The sequence below is a fragment of the Manis javanica genome, chromosome 10 (genome assembly GCF_040802235.1).
Source record: "Manis javanica isolate MJ-LG chromosome 10, MJ_LKY, whole genome shotgun sequence".
Lineage (NCBI taxonomy): Eukaryota > Metazoa > Chordata > Mammalia > Pholidota > Manidae > Manis > Manis javanica.
The window spans coordinates 94,844,840-94,868,321 of NC_133165.1; the positions used below are offsets into that span (position 1 = coordinate 94,844,840).

Sequence of the window (23,482 nt, forward strand, 5' to 3'; positions counted from 1 at the left end):
TTCTAAAAAATAACTCCACCCAGTAAATCAATCAATTATCAAACACCAGATCAACAAAAAGGACAGAAATCACACCATCATCTCAACAGATGCTGAAAAAGCACTTGAAAAAATTCAACATCCACTCATGATAAAAACTCTCCACAAAATGGGCATAGAGGGTACATACCTCCACATAATAAAGGCCATATATGACAAACCGACAGCTAACATAATATTAAAGGGTGAAAAGCTGAAACCTTTTCCTTGAAGATCTGGAACAAGACAAGGATGGCCACTCTCACCACTCTTACTTAGCATAGAACTGCAGGTCATAGCCATGGAAATCAAACAATACAAAGAGAAAAAGGCATTCAGATTGGTAAGGAAGAAGTAAAACTATCACTATATGCAGATGACATGATAGTATACACAGAAAATCCTAAAGATGCCAGCAAACACCAATTAGAACTAACAACTGTATTCAGCAAAGTTGCAGGATACAAAATTAATACATAGAAATTTGGTTGCATTTCTATATACCAACATTGAATTAGCAGAAAGAGAAATGAGGAAAACAATTCCATTTACAATTGTATCAAAAAGAATAAAATACCTAGGAATAAATCTAACCAAGGAGGTGAAAGACCAGTACTCTGAAAACTGTAAGACACTCATGAGAGAAATTAAAGATGACACCATTTAGATGTCTTTTTTATTAATGGATGTCCACTTATGAATAGAAATCTAACCATACTCATGGATAGGAAGAATTAATATTGTCAAAATGCCATCCTGCCTAAAGCAATCTACAGATTCAATGCAATCCCTATCAAAATACCAACAGCATTCTTCAACGAACTAGAGTAAATAGTTCTAAAATTCATATGAAACCACAGAAGACCCCGAATAGCCAAAGTAACCCTGAGCAAGAAGAACAAAGCTGGGGGGATTACACTCCCTGACTTGAAGCTCTACTACAAAGCCACAGTAATCAAAACAATGTGGTACCGGCACAAGAGCAGACCCATAGATCAATGGAACAGAATAGAGCCAGATATAAACCCAAGCATATATGGTCAGTTAATATATGATAAAGGAGCCATGAATATACAATGGGGAAAGACAGCCTCTTCAACAACTGGTGTTGGCAAAACTAGACAGCTACATATAAGAGAATGAAACTGGATTACAGTAACTCTATAGACAAAGTAAACTTGAAATGGATCAAAGACCTGAACGTAAGTTATGAAACCATAAAACTCTTAGAAGAAAACAGGCAAAAATCTCCTGAAAATAAACATGAACAACTTTTTCCTGAACATATCTCCTCAGGCAAGGGAAACAAAATTAAAAACAAACAAATGAGACTACATCAAACTAAAAAGATTCTGTATAGCAAATGACGCCATCAGAAGAACAAAAAGGCATCTTACAGTATGGGAGAATATATTCATAAACAATCTACCTGATAAAGGGTTAACATCCAAAATACATAAAGAACTCATCATAGGCCTCAACACCAAAAAAACAAATAACCTGATTAAAAAATGGGCAGAGGATCTGAATAGATACTTCTCCAAAGAAGAAATACAGATGGCCAACATGCACACGAAAAGATGCTCCACATCACTAATCATTAGGGAAATGCAAATTAAAACCACAATGAGGTATCACCTCACACCAGTTAGAATGGCCAATATCCAAAATAAAAGAAAGAACAAATGCTGACAAGGATGCAAAGTAAGGGGAACCCTCCTTCCTATCCTTTTGGTGGGAATATATATTGGTGCAACCGTTGTGGAAAGTGGTATAAAGGTTCCTCAAAAAATTAAAAATAGATATACCATTTGACCCAGGAATTCCACTACTAGGAATTTACCTGAATAAGATTCCTGATTCAAAAAGACATATGCACTCCTATGTTTATTGCTGCACTATTTACAATAGACAAGATATGGGAGCAACCTAAATATCTATCAATAGATGAATGGATAAAGAAGATGTGGTACATATACACAGTGGAATATTATTCAGCCACAGAAACAAAAGAAGTCTTTCCATTTGCAACAACATGGATGGATCTAGCGAGTATTAGACTCAGTGAAATAAGCCAGGCAGAGAAGACAAATGTCAAATGACTTCACTCATTTGTGGAGTATAAAAACAAAGCAAAACAGAAGGAACAAAATAGCAGTAGACTCATAGAAACAGAGAAGGGACTAGTGTTTACCAAAGGGGATGTGCTGTTTGGGAAGGGAGGAAGGGAATTAAGGGGCACAATAGTTCGTGACCACAATATAGGTTGGTCATGGAAACAGTAGTACAGCCCAGAGAACAGAGTTAATGACTCTGTAACCTCTTACTATGTTGATGGAAAGTGACTGCACTGGAGTGAGTGAGGACTTGATAATACAGGTGAATACAGAACCACTGTTTTGTGTATGTGGAACCATTATAAGATTGTACATCAATGATACTTTAATAAGTAAAATAATAACTCCATCTCTTATCACATAAAAATGCTTAGGAATAAAATATAACACAAGGCGAGCATGATATATACAACGAAAACTATAAAACTTTGATGATGGAAATTAACGAAGACCTAAAAAAATGGAGAGATATGCCATATACATGGATTAGATAGACTCAATATTGCTGAGATGACAATGTACAGATTCAGTGTAATCCCAATAAAAATCATAACAAGCCTTTTGAAAAAAGGTGATAAGCTGATTTTAAAATTCATGTGGAAAGGCAAAGGACCTAGAAAAACCAAAACAATCTTGAAAAAAAGAACAAGGTAGAGGACTTGCATTACCTGAATCAAACTTATTATAAAGCTACAGTAGTCAAGACAATGTAATACTGATATCAAGACAGACATGCAAATTGAGGGAACAGAACAGAGTTCAGACACAGATATTACTAATATGGTCAACTGATTCTCAACAAAGGTACGAAAATAATTCAAGGCATAAAAGACTGTCTTCAACAAATGGTACTGGAGTAACTGAATACCAATATAGAAATAAGGAATGAATGTCTTCAATCACCTCACACTATACAAAAACTAACATGAATTGGACCATAAAACTGAAATGTAAGAGTCAAAGTATTTATCTTTTAGAAGAATACATAAAAGGTATCTTTATGAAGTTGGATTAGGCAAAGTTTTCTTAAACAGAACACCAAATCACAAACAAAACATTTATAAAGTGAATTTCATCAGAATTAAAAAATTTCACTTTTGAGAGACACAATAAACAACAAAGCAAGCCACGAGACTGGGAGAAAATATCTGTAAAACATGTATCTGACAAAGGGCTTGTTTGCAGGACATATAAAGCACTGTTACAAGGCAACAGAAGCTAACTTCCCAATTTTAAAAATAGGCAAAATATTTGAACAGACACTTCACAGAAGTACATTTAAAGATGCTAAACACCACTAGCCATAAAAAAAAATCAAATTAAGCCCATAGTGACATATTATTATTATGCATCCACTACAACTGTTAAGTTAAAAAGACTCGGATAGAAAGTGGCAGTAAGATGTGTGAAATGAATGGAACTCTCACACAAGGCTACTAGGAGTGAGAAGATAGTACTACCACTTTGTACAATGTATTACTATATGTTATAAAATTAAAATTTAACTCAGCACAACTCAGCAATATCATTCCTAGATATTTAACCAAGAGAAATAAAAATACGTCCACACAAAGATTTGTACATGAATGTTAATAGCAGCACATTTATAAAAGGCCCAAACTAACAACAACCCAAATATTTGTCCATCAGAAGGAGAATGGATAAACAATTTATATTACATCCATACAACAGAACACTAATCAGCAACAGAAAGGAATGAACTACTGATACATGCATGGATAAATCAGGGGTTGCCTATGGGTGGGGATCTGGAGAGACGACAAATGCAGAGACATAGGGAAACTTTTAGGGTGACAAAACTGTTCTATGTTTTCATTGTGGTGGTAATTATACAACTACATAAAACAACCAAAACTCATCAAGCTGCACGTCATTTAAATGAATTTTATTTTATGTACAACAGATACCAATAAAACTATAAATAACCTTTTGAAGGCAAAAAGAAAAACCAAAGGAGTAACGATGAAAGCAGAATTAATGAGGTAGAAGATAGAGAACAGTTACTCAATAAACGAAGATCCTAGTTTGAAAGAACACTGAACTGTATGCTTAAAAATGATTAAAATAGTAAATCAAGTTCAATATTTATTTTGCTGTTCGAACTGTCTCAGGTTTGGCCAAAGGATACGAAATTAGTGGAAGACTGTGTGATGAGAAAAGAGAAAATATAATGAGACTATTTATATAGTCTCCAAATATCTCCCCATAACATAATTACATTTTACAAAGAGGAAAAAATAGTCATTTTATAGTGGGAAAACCTGGCAGACACCACCTTAACCAAGGGATCACAGTTAACATAACCAGTAAGGGGGCAAATCATGCACCTCCTGATCTGATGCATAAGGACATGTGACTGGAGTTAATTTTTGCTGAAAATGTATAACATGAATTTAATCATAAATGAGGTAAGACAAACTCACAATGAGGGATACTATATAAAATAACTAGCCAGTTCTCTTCAAAAATATTAATATATTCATGATTAAAAAAGACTAAAGCAAAGAAAGATTCTGGATTCGCTCTTGGACCAGAAAACGACATCAGTTGGACAACTGGTAAAACTTGAATGAAGTCTATAGGTTTGATAAGAGTAATGTTTATTTGATTTCCTGGTAATACTAAAGTTAGTTTCTTAGCTTTGCTTATATTAATACAGTTATCTAAATGTTAGTATCTGGAGATCCAGGTGAAAATTATATGGGAATTTATGGGTACTACTTTTACAATGTTTTGTTAGCTCTAAAATTATTTCAAAATGAAAAAGTTAAAATACATATATGCAAATATAACCTAATACTCTGAAGTTCCCTTCTGGCCGACTCTTCTGCCATCTGTGAAGCCCGCAACTTCTCTTCACACTGATCCTTTTCAGATTGCCTCCAGACATCACGTTCCACTTTCATTTTCTCTAAATCTGCTAATCTGTTCTCAAGTTCTAGCCTAAAACAACAGATAATGATTGTTATAAGAACTATAAGAGTGATGATATTACAGCAAAATGTCTTCATTTGCAAAGAGATTTCAAACAAAATAAGGTAATTAAGTACTCACTTTTCATCTTGTAATACTACAAGTTTTTGATAACCTTCTTCCTTGGCAGCTTGTACTTTACGTATTAATTCACGATCCTTTTCTACTAGGAGCGCTTTGTGGTGTTCAACAGATGATTTGAGAATTTCATTGTCTGACTGTAATCCTAGTAGTTTTTTAAGGAGAAAATGTACCTTATTCAATATTATTAAGATTAAAATATCACAACAATAGCAAGCACTCATAAGTTGGTAAGATAAAAGAGTGTAGAAACTTAAGTCTCTCTGGATGTATATTCTCAAAGATCTTTGTATTATTGATAAACTTTTTAAGAACGTAACAGTAAACATTCAGTTAATTTTTCTGTCATTATTTTATTCACCATACACACAAAAAAACTTTAATGAAAGGTTATCTACATTTACTCATTTGATCTTGAGAGCTGGGGACATCAACCTGGATGATATCCAAAGAGATTTAAAAACTTACTTCTCCCTTTTAAAGGGTAACCTAAGCCCCATCATAAATCTGGCTGGATGCAGAGTGAATAAAATCACAGAGCCCTTCTAAATCTATCATTCTAGCAAACCTGTTAGATTTCTAGTAGATACATAAATTGGAGACTTTAAAGTTTATGACCAATGAATACACAAATTCCCTGTAATGAGTGGCAGATATTTTGCAGATGGAATAACTAAAAACAAATGTCTAACTCAAAATTTAAAAAGGATGCACAACAAGCTCCCAAACTCTGTAAGTTCCTAAGAAAATTTACTTGCTCACACTGTAGAAATCCAAGAGTCAAATCAACATCAAGTAGAAATAATGAAAGCAATTATTTATTATAAGCTCTGCCTGAAACTAGAGGTCAGATCAACTAAAGACCAACTCAATGACAGTTAAAGGCCAAAGGCAGCTTTATTAAGCCCTTAAGTCAGAAATGATATAATTCTGAACAATCTTGATGAGAAGGACATTCTAAAACCAAAATGGAGCTTAAAAATAAGCCTAGGCTGACCAAGCTAAAAAATGGCTTAGGGTCTACATAAAAAGAAAATTTAACTTAAAAATTGGGCCTGGAACCCACCTATCTTCCTCACATTCCTAAGCCTTCAAACGTCCTGGGACTAATAATCACATGATCTAAACAAACTTAAAATTACAAACCCAGGAAGTATGGGATTGCATTAGTAAAGTTCCACTTAATTTATATATTAATCAAATAACTATGACATAAATGTAAGATTCTTTAAAAAAAAATTAGATCACAGAGTGAACATCCAACATATAAATGAAAACAATCCATACGTGCACTAAGATTAAAATTTAAGCTGAAAAACTAGAAATAAAAATTCAGTTTAATCTATTTTAATCAATTGAATGTATATGTGAAAACAATAGTAAAAAGCATGGGAAATCATATTACCATCCAGTTCACTTTGAATCTTATTCCTTTCTCTTTCTAGCTCACTTTTAGCTCTTGCTGCCTCCAGTTTGATGTCTGTTATTTCTAGTTTGTTTGAATGTTTAAGTTCTTTCACCTGTTGATAATTAGAAATTGAAATTACTATTGGTCATTTTCTTGCCAAAAAGTGCTTACTCAAAAACATTGGTAGCAGAGAACAGTGTAAGCATCTTCCAGGAGGGAAGGTGGTTCAGCACCCGGAACAGTACTTGGCACCAAGAAAACAGTCTTTTCCTAACAGGATTGAGTCATTTTTATTTGGATGGGGTCATCTGCCTTAATGTTGCCTTGAAAGGCTTAACTGCCGAGTACTTAAAATCCAGTAGTCAATGACTGAGAATATGTTCAGGGAAAAAAACTGAAACTTTACTTTAAAAAAGCATTTTGATGACAAAAAGGCATTCCAGGTATAAGGAACAGTACATAAAATGTTATATAGGTATGGTGTCACATGGTCTGCTAGAAAAACAAGGAGCAGTGTTACAGGTAGAGAAGAGGAAGGCATGAAATCTGTGGAGTGGCAAGGTATAAACTTTATATGGCATACAAAAGAGTTATGCATCCTGTTAGCTATTAAAGGTGGCACAGTCAACTTTATTTCAGAAAGTTAACTCTAATTCAAATGTGTTGGATTAAGAAACTGAAGATAAAGAAACCAATTAAGAGGTAAAGGATTGACAACGGGGACAAGAAGAATCAATTGAATTTGGTAACTAACGTGTGTGTGTGTGTGTGTGTGTGTGTGTGTGTGTGTGTGGTGGTGGTGGTGGTGGTGGGAAGAACAAGTATAAAATGTGTAAATCTAATTAAAACCTTTATTAACAAAGTGGTGTCTTTCAAAGCCCTGGGTGAATATAAATGATTGTCAATACTTTCCACTGAATTAAACTGTCACATACCAATTCCTAGTTTTCTCTGAGCACCCCTTTTGAAAGTTAAATAATTCTAGTCAGTAAGTTTTGGATCACTTCACTCATTCAATAAATACTTATTGAGCACCTACTAATACCCTAGCACTGTTTTGTCTCTCCAATACCTGCATTCCACTCTAACATTCTCCATCCCTTCCCTTGGTAAGGTACTTATAAAATTAGGTGCAGTACAATAATGAGGAGCAACTGATACAGATATAATGGTTAGATAAGCATGCATTCTGACACATTATACTATATATAAAACAATGAAATCAGAGTAGAAGACCATAATATATACAAGCCAAACATGTAAAATGTGAGATGAGTGGGAATAGGAGGGTAAAGGATAATTTACTTGAGTGCAATAAATATCTGTAAGAACTAGAGATGGAAATTAGAAACAAATCAGGAAGAGGCCCTAGAACACAAGAAGGCAAAGATGAGAAACAGAAGTGTCTTACTGGAAGAGTCTCCATCTATGAAAGGTCTTCAAAACATTCCAAGGAATGGATGGATGCAAAATTCCTACTTAAAGGAAACAAACAGAAGAACAAATACCATGATGCCTTCGTACTGCTAATCACACACAGATATATCTCTCCAAATTAACTTGCACGTTTTTAAATGACACTGCATAAAATGAACACCTTGTGCTGACATCAGTTTCCCATTTTTAAATCTTTCTATGAAAGCAAGTCTCATAGAACAAAGTTTAACTACATGAAAGCAGTTAAGTAACTGTATTTTAACACTTAAACCTTCTATAGACTGGGTTTTACTACATTACTTCATGGACAGACAAAATTTAAACTATAAATGATTTGAAATTTTGAAGAAATACAACTACAATGAAAATCCAATTTCCATGACAAATGTAGTTAGAACCTGCTAATATGTATGAAAGATAAAGAATGACAGAGCAGTTCCTTAACAAACCACACTTTAACTACTTTAAATATGAGGTAGGAAAGTAGAGCCATCTTATTTTGTAGAATCTTGATTCATTTCAACAAGGACTATGAAACATATAAAAACCTATTTTTTAGTTCGTTTCACCCCAGGAGTTACTGAAATGAGAAAATATTTTTCAGCTAAACCATAATTACTGAAACTGAAAGAACACTGGATAGGAAATCAAACAAAGTCTGTCTTCAGGCCTGCTTTTATTATTACACTAGTGATACATGATCAAGCAAGATACTTGTCCTCCCTGCATTCAAATTTACTCATCTATGGACCTATATGAGATGAAGTTTTTATTTAGTGCCACATTTCTATAATCCAAAAAAAAAGAACACATTTATACTAATAGTAATTAACTTCCATTAAAAGGGTTTATGAAAAATAAAAACTTATGAGTATTTATTACTTAGATAGGACAAACAGTAGAGCTTTCTTTGAGTAATCTGAACCAAATCCCAAATAGTCATAACATAAGTTTCTTTCTGCCTCTAGATTCTTGGTGCTTAACCTTCTTTGTGATCAGGCCTCAAAGATCCAAGGAAAACTAGGGGTCTTTTCCTAAACAAAATGCACGACATTAAAATGTTGTCTATAACTTCAGGATATTCAGTCTTCTGAAGCTCCCCTAAGCCAAGCTATTGGTTTTTTTATTTCACAATGTTTTCCATGTAGATTCTGACCTTTATGTTGTGAAGGTGCTTTACGTTTTTTATGAAACAGAAGCAAGTATTCCGAGAGTACTACTAAGAAAATTTTAAGAAACAAAAAATGGCAAGAGTAGACATTTTACAGGTGTTCAGAATCTGTTTAATTCTATTATAACACAGAGACACACAAGAAAACTGTATGGAAGAAATACAAATATAGTTGGAAAAAATGTATTTTTCAAGAAGCTTCTGATACAAATTCCAAAGACACAATACTTAAATTCTGATGTTTCAAAGCTCTGAGATGGTAGGACATAATAATTAGCTAATAAGATAAGATGTGGGGTGACTTGCTTAAAACTGTCTACTTTATTGGAGTTGTAAAGATCAAACACCTCATTAGGTAACCATAGAATTTATTTCAATGAATGTGAAATATCTTTACATTTATCACTTTCAGGCTATCTTCAGTAACACTTTTTAATCCAAGACATTTATAGTCACACTGATATAACTGCTCAAAACCCTAACAAACATTTATAAATTTGAATAACTCAGACAAATACACCCAGGTGTTCCTTTGCATTGCAAACAGCCATTTGCGAGAATTGCAAAATGTTGATGAAAATTTCAAGTTGCAAAGCAAACTGTGACAATCATGTTTGAAATACTATTTAAAAATTTATCTTTCCAATGAAGTTTTTTTAAATGCAAGATTTTAAATAAAAACTGAGTCTGTCTAAAGTTGAAGGGTGGTTTTATACTACATGTAAATGCAAAATAATGTAAGTGTACCTTTAAAATGACAGGCAACTCTTAGCAATGTGTGTTAATAAACAAGCAGAAAAATAAATAATACTCTACTAAAATTTTCTTCTTTCAGCACAGTAGGAGAAATTACTTATGCACTAACCTTAAAAAGAAAGAGCCATAGAGAAGAATATGTACAGAAAAAGAAGAGCAATCAGAGTCAGGACCCAGTGAGCCAGCAAGAAAGGTAGAACTACAGGAAAAGCACTCAGTGGTCTCCTAGGAAGAAGCCACAGCAAAAGCCAGTCTATCCAATGTCCTGTTGCTCCACCTGTAGTTCAGATTATTCCAGCAGTCCAGTCTGGCTACTCAGGTACAGAACAGTATTTTCAAAATAATGAATATTCAATATTTTTATTAAAAAATTGAAAATAATTTGTATCAGAATTAAAAGAAAAGCATGGGATAACTCCTTATAACCTGAATTTCCTTCTTAATGTTTTACAACTATTTCTTTGTATACTCTCACTGTAGGCACTCCATATGTACCTACCAAATGCATAAATAATCTACTTAGGTAAAGCAGTAAGCAATAAAATTATTAATTTATTTTCCAATAGGACCAACAGATTCTTAGTAGGCTGGAAGGGTTCTTGGACACCAGCTAGACAATCCCCTATTCCAGCAATGAGGAAACCAGACTCCAATGATATTACGTAATATGCCAAAAGTTAGAAACACAGAGAGAGGAGCCAAGATGGCAGCATGAGTAGGGCAGCAGAAATCTCCTCCCCAAACCATATATATTTTTGAAAATACAACAAATACAACTATTCCTAAAAGAGAAACCAGAAGAAACAGTACAATAGTCAGGGCACATTTACAGCTGTGAGAACTCAGCACCTCACGAAGTGGGTAAGATACAAACTGCGGCCCAGCGGGACCCAAGCGCTCCCCCGACCACAGCCCATGGGCAGAAGGAAATGAGCTGGAGCAGGGAGGGAGTGGGAGCCCAGGACTGCTAAATACCCAGCCCTACTCATCCGCAATGGGAGCGCAGACACACAGTGCACAGTGTGCTAGATATTAGGGAAATGGAACAGTAAAACCTGTGCGGGGGTCCCCAGAGCCGGTGCCCATGGGACAAAAGAAAAGTGAGTGCTTTTTGAAAGTCTTAAAGGGACAGGGGCTCCACAGCTGGATGTAATCAGCCCAGCACACTCAGCCCAGCTGGCTGGGAATCCCAGGGAATTTCAGGCACCCTAAATCCCTGGGCGGCAGCGCAGCTCAGATGCCCCTCACGGTGATAAACAGCCTCCCATCTATTCCCCCTCCAGTGCGGCCCCACCACAGCAGACGCCCAGAGCCTCCTCTGGAGCAGCCCGGGCCAGACTCAGAGGCCCTGCTGGCACACGGCTGCGCAGCACAGACAGAGAAAGCTGGGAGAAAGGGTGTGAAGGGTCACCGTTCTCGCAGGAGAGCACACCCGGAGTGCCTGCCACTCTGCACAGGACTCTGGGCTGCCCCAATGGCTGCCCTGCCCACAGCAGCTCAGGAAATAAAATCGGAAGCTGCTCCCCATGTGCAGGTAACCAGCACAAGCAGCGGAGAAGGGCAAGGTGACCAGCAAGCAGGAAGGGATTTTGTTCTCCCAGCTGACACACACACCAAATGCCCACGACTATCTCTATCACCATGAAAAAGCAGAAGAATTTGATCCAGTCCAGAATAACCCAGACAACCCCTGAGAGAGAGCCTGGGGAGATAGATTTAACCAATCTTCCTGAAAAAGATTTCAAAATAAAGGTCATAACCATGCTGATGGACCTGCAGAGAAATATGCAAGAGATAAAGGATTAAGTTAGGAGGAAGAATTCAGAAATAAAACAATCTCTGGAAGGACTTTAGAGCAGACTGAATGAGGTGCAAGAGGCCTTTAATGGAAAAGAAATCAGAGAACAGGAACACAGAGAAGCTGAGGCAGAGAGAGATAAAAGGATCTCCAAGAATGAAATATTAAGAGAACTGTCTGACCAACCCAAATGGAACAATATTCACATTACAGGGGTATCAGAAGAAAACGGGATAGAAAGTGTCTTTGAAGAAATAATTGCTGAAAACTTCCCAAAACTGGAGGAGGAAATAGTCTCTCAGAACATGGAAGCTCACAGATCTCCCAACACAAGGGATCCGAGGAGGACAACACTAAGACACATAATTATTAAAATGGCAAAGATCAAGGACAAGGACAGATTATTAAAGGCAGCCAGAGAGAGAAAAAAGGTCACCTATAAAGGAAAACCCATCAGGCTATCATCAGACTTCTCAACAGAAACCTTACAGGCCAGAAGAGAATGGCATGATATACTTAATGCAATGAAACAGAAGGGCCTTGAACCAAGAATACTGTGTCCAGCACGATTATCATTTAAATATGAAGGAGGGATTAAACAATTCCCAGACAAGCAAAAGTTGAGGGAATTTGCTTCTCACAAACCACCTCTACAGGATATTTTAAAGGGACTGCTCTAGATGGAAACACTCATAAGGCTAAACAGATGTCACTAGAGAAAATAAAATTACAGCAAAGAAAGCAGACCAACCAAATACTTACTAAAGGCAAAAATAAAATCAACTACCCACAAAAGCAGTTAAAGGAAACACAAAAGAGCACAGAATAAAACAACCAACATATAAAGAATGGAGGAGGAGGAATAAGAAGGGAGAGAAATAAACAATCACCAGACAGTGTCTATAATAGCTCAATAAGCGAGTTAAGTTAGGCAGTAAGATACTAAAGAAGCTAACCTTGAACCTTTGGTAACCACCAATCTAAAGCCTACAATGGCAATAAGTACATATCTTACAATAATCACCCTAAATGTAAATGGACTGAATGCACCAATCAAAAGACACAGAGTAATAGAATGGATAAAAAAGCAAGACCCATCTGTATGCTGCTTACAAGAGACTCACCTCAAACCCAAAGACATGCACAGACTAAAAGTCAAGGGATGGAAAAACATATTCCATGCAAACAACAGGGAGAAAACAGCAGGTGTTGCAGTACTAGTATCAGACAAAATAGACTTCAAAACAAAGAAAGTAACAAGACATAAACAAGGATATTACATAATGATAAAGGGCTCAGTCCAACAAGAGGATATAACCACTATAAATATATATGCACCCAACACAGGAGAACCAACATATGTGAAACAAATACTAGAAAAACTAAAGGAGGAAACAGAATGCAATGCATTCATTTTAGGAGACTTTAACACACCACTCACTCCAAAGGACAGATCCACCGGGCAGAAAATAAGTAAGGACACAGAGGCACTGAACAACACACTAGAACAGATGGACCTAATAGACACCTATAGAACTCTACATCCAAAAGCAACAGGATACACATTCTTCTCAAGTACACATGGAACATTCTCCAGAATAGACCACATACTAGCCCACAAAAAGAGCCTCAGTAAATTCCAAAATATTGAAATCCTACCAACCAACTTTCCAGACCACAAAGGTATAAAACTGGAAATAAATTGTAAAAAGAAAGCAAAAAGGCTCACAAACACATGGAGGCTTAACAACATGCTCCTAAATAATCAATGGATCAATTAACAAATTAAAATAGAGATCAAGCAATATATGGAGAAAAATGACAACAACAGTAAAAAGCCCCAAATTCTGTGGGATGCAGCGAAGACAGTTCTAAGAGGACAGTATATAGCAATCCAGGCCTATTTAAAGAAGGAAGAACAATCACAAATGGGAAGTCTAAAGTCACAATTATTGAAATTGTAAAAAGAAGAACAAATGAGGCCTAAAGCCAGCAGAAGGAGGGACATAATAAAGATCAGAGAAGAAATAAATAAAATTGAGAAGAATAAAACATTAGAAAAAAATCAATGAAACCAAGTGCTGGCTCTTTGAGAAAATAAACTAGATAAGCCCCCAGCCAGACTTATTAAGAGAAAAAGAGAATCTACACACATCAGCAGAATCAGAAACGAGAAAGGAAAAATCACGACAGAGCCCACAGAAATACAAAGAATCATTAGAGAATACTATGAGAATCTGTATGCTAATAAGCTGGAAAACCTAGAAGAAATGGACAACTTCCTAGAAAAATACAACCTTCCAAGACTGACCAAGGAAGAAACAGAAAATCGAAACAGACCAAATACCAGCAACAAAATTGAATCAGTAATCAAAAAACCACCCAAGAGCAAAACCCCAGGGGCTAGATGGATTTACAGCAGAATTTTATAAGACATACAGAGAAGACATAATACCCACTCTCCTTAAAGTTTTCCAAAAAATAGAATAGGAGGGAATACTTCCAAACTCATTCTATGAAGCCAGCATCACTCTAATACCAAAACCAGGCCAAGACCCCAGCAAAAAAGAAAACTACAGACCCATACCCCTGATGAACATAGATACAAAAATACTCAACAAAATCAACAAAATATTAGCAAACCGAATTCAAAAATACATCAAGAGGATCATACACCATGACAAGCGGGATTCATCTCAGGGATGCAAGGATGGTACAACATTCGAAAATCCATCAACATCATCCACATCAACAAAAAGGACAAAAACCACATGATCATCTCCATAGATGCTGAAAAAGCATTCGACAAAATTCAACATCCACTCATGCTAAAAGCTCTCAACAAAATGGGTGCAGAGGGCAAGTACCTCAACACAATAAAGGCCATATATGACAAACCCACAGCCAACATCATGCTTAACAGCAAGAAGCTGAAAGCTTCTCCTCTAAGATCGGGAACAAAACAGGGATGCTCACTCTACCCACTTGTATTCAACATGGTTCTGGAGGTCCTAGCCACAGCAATCTGACAAAACAAAGAAATACAAGGAATCCAGACTGGTAAAGAAGAAGTCAAACTGTCACTATTTGCAGATGACATGATATTGTACATAAAAAAATGCTAAAGACTCCATCCACTCCAAAACTACCAGAACTAATATCTGATTTCAGCAAAGTTGCAGGATACAAAATTAATACACAGAAATCTGTTCCTTTCCTACATACTAAGGATGAACTAGCAGAAAGAGAAATCAGGAAAACAATTCCATTCACAATAGCATCAAAAAGAATAAAATACCTAGAAATAAACCTAACAAAGCAGTGAAAGACCTATACCTGAAAACTACAAGACACTCTTAAGAGAAATTAAAGAGGGCACTAACAAATGGAAACTCACCTGATGCTCTTAGCTAGGAAGAATTAATATTGTCAAAATGGCCATCCTGCCTAAAGCAATCTACAGATTCAATGTAATCCCTAACAAAATACCAACAGCATTCTTCAATGAACTGGAACAAATAGTTCTAAAATTCATATGGAACCACCAAAGACCCCAAATAGACAAAGCAATCCTGAGAAGGAAGAATAAGTAAGGGTGATCTCACTTCCCAACTTCAAGCTCTACTACAAAGCCACAGTAATCAAGACAATTTGGTACTGACACAAGAACAGAGCCACAGACCAGTGGAACAGGATTCAGAGTCCAGATATTAACCCAAACATATATGGTCAATTAATATATGATAAAGGAGCCATGGATATACAATGGGGAAATGACAGCCTCTTTAACAGCTGGTGTTGGCAAAACTGGACAGCTACATATAAAAGAATGAAACTGGATCATTGTCTAACCTCATACACAAAAGTAAATTCGAAATGGATCAAAGACCTGAATGTAAGTCATGAAAACATAAAACACTTAGAAAAAAACATAAGCAAAAATCTCCTGGACATAAACATGAGTGACTTCTTCATGAACATATCTCCCCGGACAAGGGAAACAAAAGCAAAAATGAACAAATGGGACTATATCAAGCTGAAAATTTTCTGTACAGCAAAAGACACCACCAATAGAACAAAAAGGCACCCTACAGTATGGGAGAATATATTCATAAATGACAGATCCGATAAGGGCTTGACATCCAAAATATATAAAGAGCTCACACACCTCAACAAACAAAAAGCAAATAATCCAATTAAAAAATGGGCAGAGGAGCTGAACAGACACTTCTCCAAAGAAGAAATTCACATGGCCAACAGGTACATGAAAAGATGCTCCACATCACTATAATCATCAGAGAAATGCAAATTAAAACCACAATGAGATATCACCTCACACCAGTAAGGATCACCACCAACCAAAAGACAAACAACAACAAATATTGGCGAAGTTGTAGAGAAAGGGGAACCCTACACTGCTGGTAGGAATGTAATCTAGTTCAACCATTGTGGAAAGCAGTATGGAGGTTCCTCAAAAAGCTCAAAATAGAAATACCATTTGACCCAGGAATTCCACTCTTAGGAATTTACCCTAAGAATGCAGCATCCCAGTTTGAAAAAGACAGATGCACCCCTATGTTTATCGCAGCACTATTTACCATAGCCAAGAAATGGAAGCAACCTAAGTGTCCATCAGTAGATGAATGGATAAAGAAGATGTGGTATGTATACACAGTAGAATATTATTCACCCATAAGAAGAAAACAAATCCTACTATTTGCAACAACATGGATGGAGCTGGAGGGTATAATGCTCAGTGAAATAAGCCAGGCAGAGAAAGACAAGTACCAAATGATTTCACTCATATGTGGAGTATAAGAATAAAGAAAAAACTGAAGTAACAAAACAGCAGCAGAATAACAGAACCCAAGAATGGACTAAAAGTTACCAAACTGAAAGGGACTGGGGAGGATGGGTGGGAAGGGAGGGATAAGGGGGGGGGATGGGGCATTATGATTAGCATGTATAATTTGGGGGGTCACAGGGAGAGCTGTGCAATACAGAGAAGACAAGTAGTGATTCTACAGCATCTTACTACACTGATGGACAGTGACTGTAATGGGGTTTGTGGGGGGGACTTGGTTATGGGGGGAGTCTAGTAAACATAATGTTCCTCATGTAATTGTAGATTAATGATACCAAAAAAAAAGTTAGAAACACAATTACTGATACAGTGAGGAACTAGTCAATGGACTCAAAATTCTGTATTCTTTGGATCACTTTCTCATTTAAAAATATAACTAGGGTATAATTGTTGCCATTATCATTTTCTTTACCAGCTACTATTTATTGTGTTCTCTTTAACAAAAATCCTGTAAATGATAGGTATTATCCCTACTTAAAAGTTAAGCAAATAAGAAGTCACATAGGTGGTAGGTGAAACAACTGACTCAGGATTGAAAAGATTCATTTGGTTCAAAACCCATGGACTTTTCCATTGCACTTCAATACCTCCTCCAAAATGGCAGTTTTTAACTTTTCATTATATCTGCATCTCAATCTGTGAACTAGATTAGAAGGCTACACTTGAATTAAAATAATTTTAACAATTAAAACCTTATTGCCCAATTTTCCCTTATTGTTTCTTGTGTCAGCCATATCTAATGAATTAATTGATACATTGGCTACAAAACCATTTTGTTAACTGCGTAGAGATTCTAACAAAAATTTTAAACTTCACTAGACATATAATCTGTAAACATAAAATAGTAGGTGTTTGCCTTGGAAAAGACTGTGTATACCATCTCCCAAGGGTGATATCTAATACATACAACCTTTGAGACATAGAAATCTAATTTTATCAACACACTTGAAGAAGACTCTCACAGTTAGACTCACAGTAATAAAATTTTCAGAGTGATCTATGAAATCAGAATGTCAGTTTATTGATTATAAGAAAAAAACCATAATGGAAACTAGATTTAGTTCTAAGTCTGACGAACCAGAGCATTCTCTCCCTATAGGCAAAATTACATGGGAAATCAAACAACAAAAAGTTGTTTGGTGATACTGCAATCAGAACAAATGGAATGAGATTAATTGTTTCATAGCCACAAATTAAAACAGCTTGGTGTATTCTTTCTACAGCAAGAATGATCTCTTTAGTGGGAGAAGAATACTTACCATTCCACTAATTCTCTCTTCCCTCTGTCATAAACACTGCCTGAGTCTTCTCAAGTTATCCCTTGGTCAAGGAACTTATAGATACATTACTCCTTTAGATAAATTCACATATTTCTACAAGGCTACACAATAAGTTCCTTCTGGTCTAGGAGCCATTTTAGTTTTTTGAGGTGAGTTTACATGACTGCTCTGATAGAAAAAAAATGATTTCACTGATTCAGAAACTAGTTTTATTTCCAAGTTCTTAGAGAAATATCCCAAGTATTTCTAATAATAACAGGTAATATTTGGGTGATTATATATTAGAAATTATTCTAAGTGCTTTATGCACAGTATCTCATTTCATCTTTGCCATACTCTGTGAGGTAGGAATTAGTCTCATTTTATAAAGGAAAACACTAAAGTTTTCAGAGTAAAGGAACAATGTCCAAAGTCACACAGCTAGTAAGGACGAAGAAATGGAATTGGAATCCAGTTTTTCTGACTCCAGCACTGATATTCTTATTCACTACAGTATTATAGAAAATAAATAGAACTGCTACCCTATTCTTGGTTACTGGATTCCATACCTAAATTGCATCTGTGGAGGGAAAAAACCCTGTGAGTTCCTGAGAAAACTATATATAAAAGATATTCAAACCATCATATTCTTGAAAAAAATAACAAATGCACATCATGCTGCTAATATTAGTTTCATTTAACAGATATTTAACCAAGTCCCTACCATGCATTATTCCAGAAGCTGGAAATACAGCAGTAATAAAAACAATGTCCCTGCTCTCTTGGTGCTTATATTTGGTTAAGGGAAAAGGGGGTGGGGAAAAAAGGAGAGATAAAAAAGAAATATATCAGACAGTGTTAAGAGCTATGAAGAAAAGCAATAAAGCAGGTAAGAAGGATGAGAGTAAGGCACAGGAAGGGGAAGATGGTACTTCACAAAACAAAGACAAGAAGACCTCTCCAATAAGGTGACATCTGAAAGTGAGGAAGCAACTTATGTAGGTATGTGAGGCCAGACCAAGCCAGGTGGGCAAGAGCCCCAAGGTACAAGTAAGCTTGCTCAAGAAGAGTGAGAAAGCCAGGAGGACTGGAGCAGAGAGAACAGGAGGGAAATGGACTGTGATGGCTGTGGAAAGACTGCAGAGGCCAGACCACACAGAGCTCTGAATGCATAGAGAGAAAAGAAACCAGTTAGGGGGCTATAGAGAGATCATGGCTTGGACTAGAATGGTCACAGCGGAGGTAGTAAGAACTGGAAGGTAGAATAATAGGATAAAAGAAGATTTTTAATATAAAGGACTCAACTCTTGAAACAAAATGTATTTGTCATAATATAGTATCAAACATTCTATAAAGAATGGAGTAGAAATATAAGAACACTTACTTCACTGCTCAACGTATTTATTTCCCGTTCAGCTTTATGCAATTTACTGATTAAATTATTATTTTGTTCATTGCTTGATTGTAGCTCCTTTTCCAAGCATTCAGCCTGTAGTTTAGCTGACTGTTTTTCAGCCTTTTATCAGAACAAAGTATTTTAAAATTTGTTCATAATTTTCACAATTACATAAAAATAAGCACTATTTAAAAAATACATATAATCATACTATCCAAAATTATCCAGAACTTCAACAATATTAACATCTGCCAAAGTACCTAGGGTTTTCTCAAATTAATAGGTAGAATTCACATGGAAGACATTTGTTCCAGGAAATTTGCAACAAAGGTATATGAACAAACATATCAACAGCCACCAACAGAATAAAACACACACTTCCCTCAGGACAGAAAATGCCTAACGCACTCACTTAATGCCTGTTTACTGCCAACATAATTTGAACAAACATTTCTGGAGATTTCAGGTCCACAGAAAATATGAATAAGCATACTGGAAGGTAGAAGATAGGGCTCACTTGTAGTAGTAATAACTGAGAAAACTGAAAATCTAAACTCAGTAGAGATTAAAAAAAAAAAACAGATTTAGGAATTCAAAGTCCTCAACTAATCTGGAGCCTTTGGAAGTATGGACTGAATAGCTCTTGGCTTCATACCATAATAAAGATTCTTAATTCTTAAATTGTGAAGAAAATTTTTGGTTGGTAATACTTACAGTACTCTTTAATTAGGAGGGAACGCTAAGTGCTTTAAAAAAATAATTCTACTTAAAATAGTTAAAATTAAAACATTTGCATTTAAAGAATAAGCTTCAGTTTTGTAACATCTCATTTCCTATATATCTTAAATATGGTAAGGAGTCTATTTAGCAAATAATTCAGAGAAAAATGATTTCCTCAAATATAAAATGATATTCTTTAGGCCCAATAGTAAATGATATTCTTGGGCACAGAAAAAAAAACAAGGAAGAAAGAAATGCTTGCAGTCATATGTTTTCATTTCATCTAACAAATGTTAAATACAGGCTCTTTTGACAATATAACAAATGAACCTCCCATCTTTTGTCATCATTTACCTTGTCCTGAAAATAATCACTCTAAATGACCTCAACAATATGGTTTCACATTGGGACCATATACTATATTCAGTTGCAATCATCCTACTTATTCTGTCACTTTGTAAATACATTAAGGATGGAAAGATGGCAACAGACACAGTCTCATTCTGAATTGCTTTATGTCTCAGGTCCAATAATACTGACAGCTTTAGTTCAGGAAACCAGTAAATACTGCCAGAAACTTCATCTAAAAAATAAAAAGCTGACTTCTACTCTTCAAAACATATCAGTGGACTCCTTGTACCAGTTTACTGCCTAGAAAAAAAATCACTAAATTGACCCTGAAACAGCACAGGGGGGGTTAGGGTACTGTCCACTGCTCCGTGCAGTCAAAACTCTATGTGTAACTTTTAACTCCCCCCAAAATTAACTACTGATAGCCTACTGTTGACTAGGAGGCTTACCAACAACATAAACATTTGATTAACACATATTTTGTATGTTGTATTATATACTGTATTCTCATACTAAAGCTAGAGGAAAATGTCTTTTCAAATTGTCCCAAATCTTGAAAACATTTTCCAATCAATTTACTGAAAAAATCCACATATAAGTGGGCCTGTGCCATTCAAATCTGTGTCATTCAAGGGTCAACTGTGTTTTAGATTTGGTTATTGGATTTTAATTATAAACTATGTGCCCGCTAATTTTCCCTTCAACTCAACCATTGCACAAATATTTGGATTGTTCAAGATAAATCAAAACAATTAAACTAGCATATTTGCTACATGTTAGACACTAAGAACTAAGATGAGTAAAACCATCTGAAAAAGATTATGAAGGAGTCCAGAATATGCCACTGTGGCAAAAAAGCTATTTTGAGAATCAATAGACACAGGAAAAGGTTTTTTCTAGAACTCCTTTATCTGCCTAAATGCAGAGCCTCCAAAAAGAACTCAACTGTTTTCAATCCCAGTTGTAATTCCCAGAGGTTTTAAAACCAGGGAAGACACTCCTACTGAGGAAGACAAGAAGTCAACACCTGGATAACAAACAATTCGCCTACACAAGCATTGTCACAAACCTGTCACATCTCCCATCTGTTTTCCTAAGGGCCTATTTATCTTTCCTAAAAGTCTTTTGTTTTCCACAAAGGACCTTTATCCCCCTCTCCTTTCCCAGTTAAGATGGTATATATAAGTCCCAAATTTTAATGAGTAATTTGAGTCACATTTTTCTGTGAACTCTTGTGTACACTATGGATAAAAATCTGTCTTTTCTTTTGCTAATCTGTCTGTTGTCAGTTTAATTCACAACTCCCAACTACTGAACCTAACAGTATGAAAAAAAAGTTCTTCCCCTCCAACAATGGAAACTAAGAATTTTCATAAGAGAATACCTCTAGGAGTACCAGTGTAGCTCTGCCAGTTCTTATCTTTCTCTAATGAACTCAGGGAAATAATTTCAGTAAAATCTTTTGTGCATTAGTAGCCAGGCAGAATTTTATTACTCTGGCAAGAAGCTGTCATAAGATATTTAGGTATGGTGTTTCTGTTTAAACAGGACTTAGGACTTTAAGGTCTTGAATCTCAGGATAAGGAGATAACTACCTAGGACAAAATTGTTCTTTCTGGTTTGAATGACTGTAGTCTTTATAAACTCAAACTTTTTTGGATTTTTGTATATTCTACTATGCAGTATTGTAACAGTTAAATCATTTCAGATAGGTGACGTGACTCCCAAAGAGTAAGTAATCCCTTTGTAAATATAGTAGCATAGCTGTTGCTTATGGATCAATAGCTTTCTTCTTTGCAAAAAGAATATATACTCTTGAGATTCCAGAAATGCGTCAGCATTACATTGGTGAGCACATTTATGCTCTAAAAATCAAAGGCTTGTCAATTGCATTTAAAAAAAAAGCACGCCATATTCTACCGGGAATCAATTAAAACCTTACCTCCAGGGATCTGACTGTAGCCTGCATCTCAGCCAACTGCCGCACCTGAATCCTTTGGACATTCTCAACCTGAGCACCAGAATTCTCTTTTTCAGCCCTTAATTCTGCGACTTCAGCCTGTAAACCTGCTAATTTCTGACACAAATGGACTTTCTCTTGAACAATCTTCTCTACTTGTTTGTTGTCTCTTGAGGGATCATCACTAAATAGCTGGTTATGTAGTTCTTCTTTATCTTTCTCCAGTCTTGTCACCTAATAATAATTTGAAAGAAAGCATACAACTTAGTTTTTAATAATTTTCAGTCATGAACATGCTTTACAAGTCAGTAAATTAATTTAAAATGGCACAATATTGAAAAGAAAGTTCAGATAGAGAAATGAAGTACAAAGGAGAATGATCTAAAATATGGTTTTCTTCATTCTGCACATCAGCGTGACCCAAATGTGAGGGCAAGGACCTTGTCCTGTTTTCCCTGTGTATCAACCCATGGGATCTAGCACAGGGGTTTATCTGTTGCTGACTAAAATTCAAAATTATAAATAATTTATGAAAATAATTATTAAAAATATGTCAAGGATTTAAAAATTCATCAGAATATTATAGTTCATGCAAGATCAATATGCTGATTACTGCTAAGCTTTTCCTCATGTGACAGTAATTCTTGGGCAATGTCTATACTAATAAAATTATCTATTCCAAGGCACTTAATCACAAAAAAGCTGCTTGTCCATGTAAATAACTACAAATGTAGACTGATGAGAGTTTTTAGATCAAAGCTGAGTCTATTAAAGCCATAGATGTACTGATGGCCTAGTTCTTATTTCTTAGACTCAAGTAAAAATCATGACTCAAGGGCATGTGTAAAAGTCACTGGGAAGCTTGTTGAGCAGAAACACCAGTGGGCTTCTCATTCATGCCAACCATCGGTGCTGGATCCTGTGGGCCTCCAAATCAGTGGGTTACAAATTGCCTCCTGACCACTCAGGTATTTCAGACACCCCTTATCTAGAGGAATAAGGGTACCTAGTAATCAGGGCAAAACTCTTTCTTTCCCTTTCCTAATCTCCTCAACTATCCACCCCCTACCACCACCACCAACTTATCTTTGTTGTTAATCAGAGCAGCTAGCTCCTCTTCTTAAGACTCTTCCTACATATGGGTTTCTTCAG

At 35.8% G+C, this 23,482-nt stretch overlaps 1 protein-coding gene across 4 annotated transcripts in view; it reads right to left on the reverse strand.

Moving 5' to 3' along the window:
• Positions 1-23,482, reverse strand: part of CEP83 (centrosomal protein 83) — a 176,987-nt gene that overhangs the window by 50,109 nt on the left and 103,396 nt on the right. For all 4 annotated transcript variants that reach the window (XR_012121525.1, XM_073213624.1, XM_073213625.1 and 1 more), the window contains 5 exons: positions 22,313-22,564; positions 19,288-19,419; positions 6,616-6,730; positions 5,211-5,355; positions 4,950-5,099 (listed from right to left, as the gene is read on the reverse strand). Coding sequence is in view for 3 of the 4 variants with exons in the window: in XM_073213624.1 (XP_073069725.1) it covers positions 4,950-5,099; positions 5,211-5,355; positions 6,616-6,730; positions 19,288-19,419; positions 22,313-22,564 (794 nt within the window). In the remaining variant the exon portion in view is untranslated. The remainder of the gene's footprint in view (positions 1-4,949; positions 5,100-5,210; positions 5,356-6,615; positions 6,731-19,287; positions 19,420-22,312; positions 22,565-23,482) is intronic.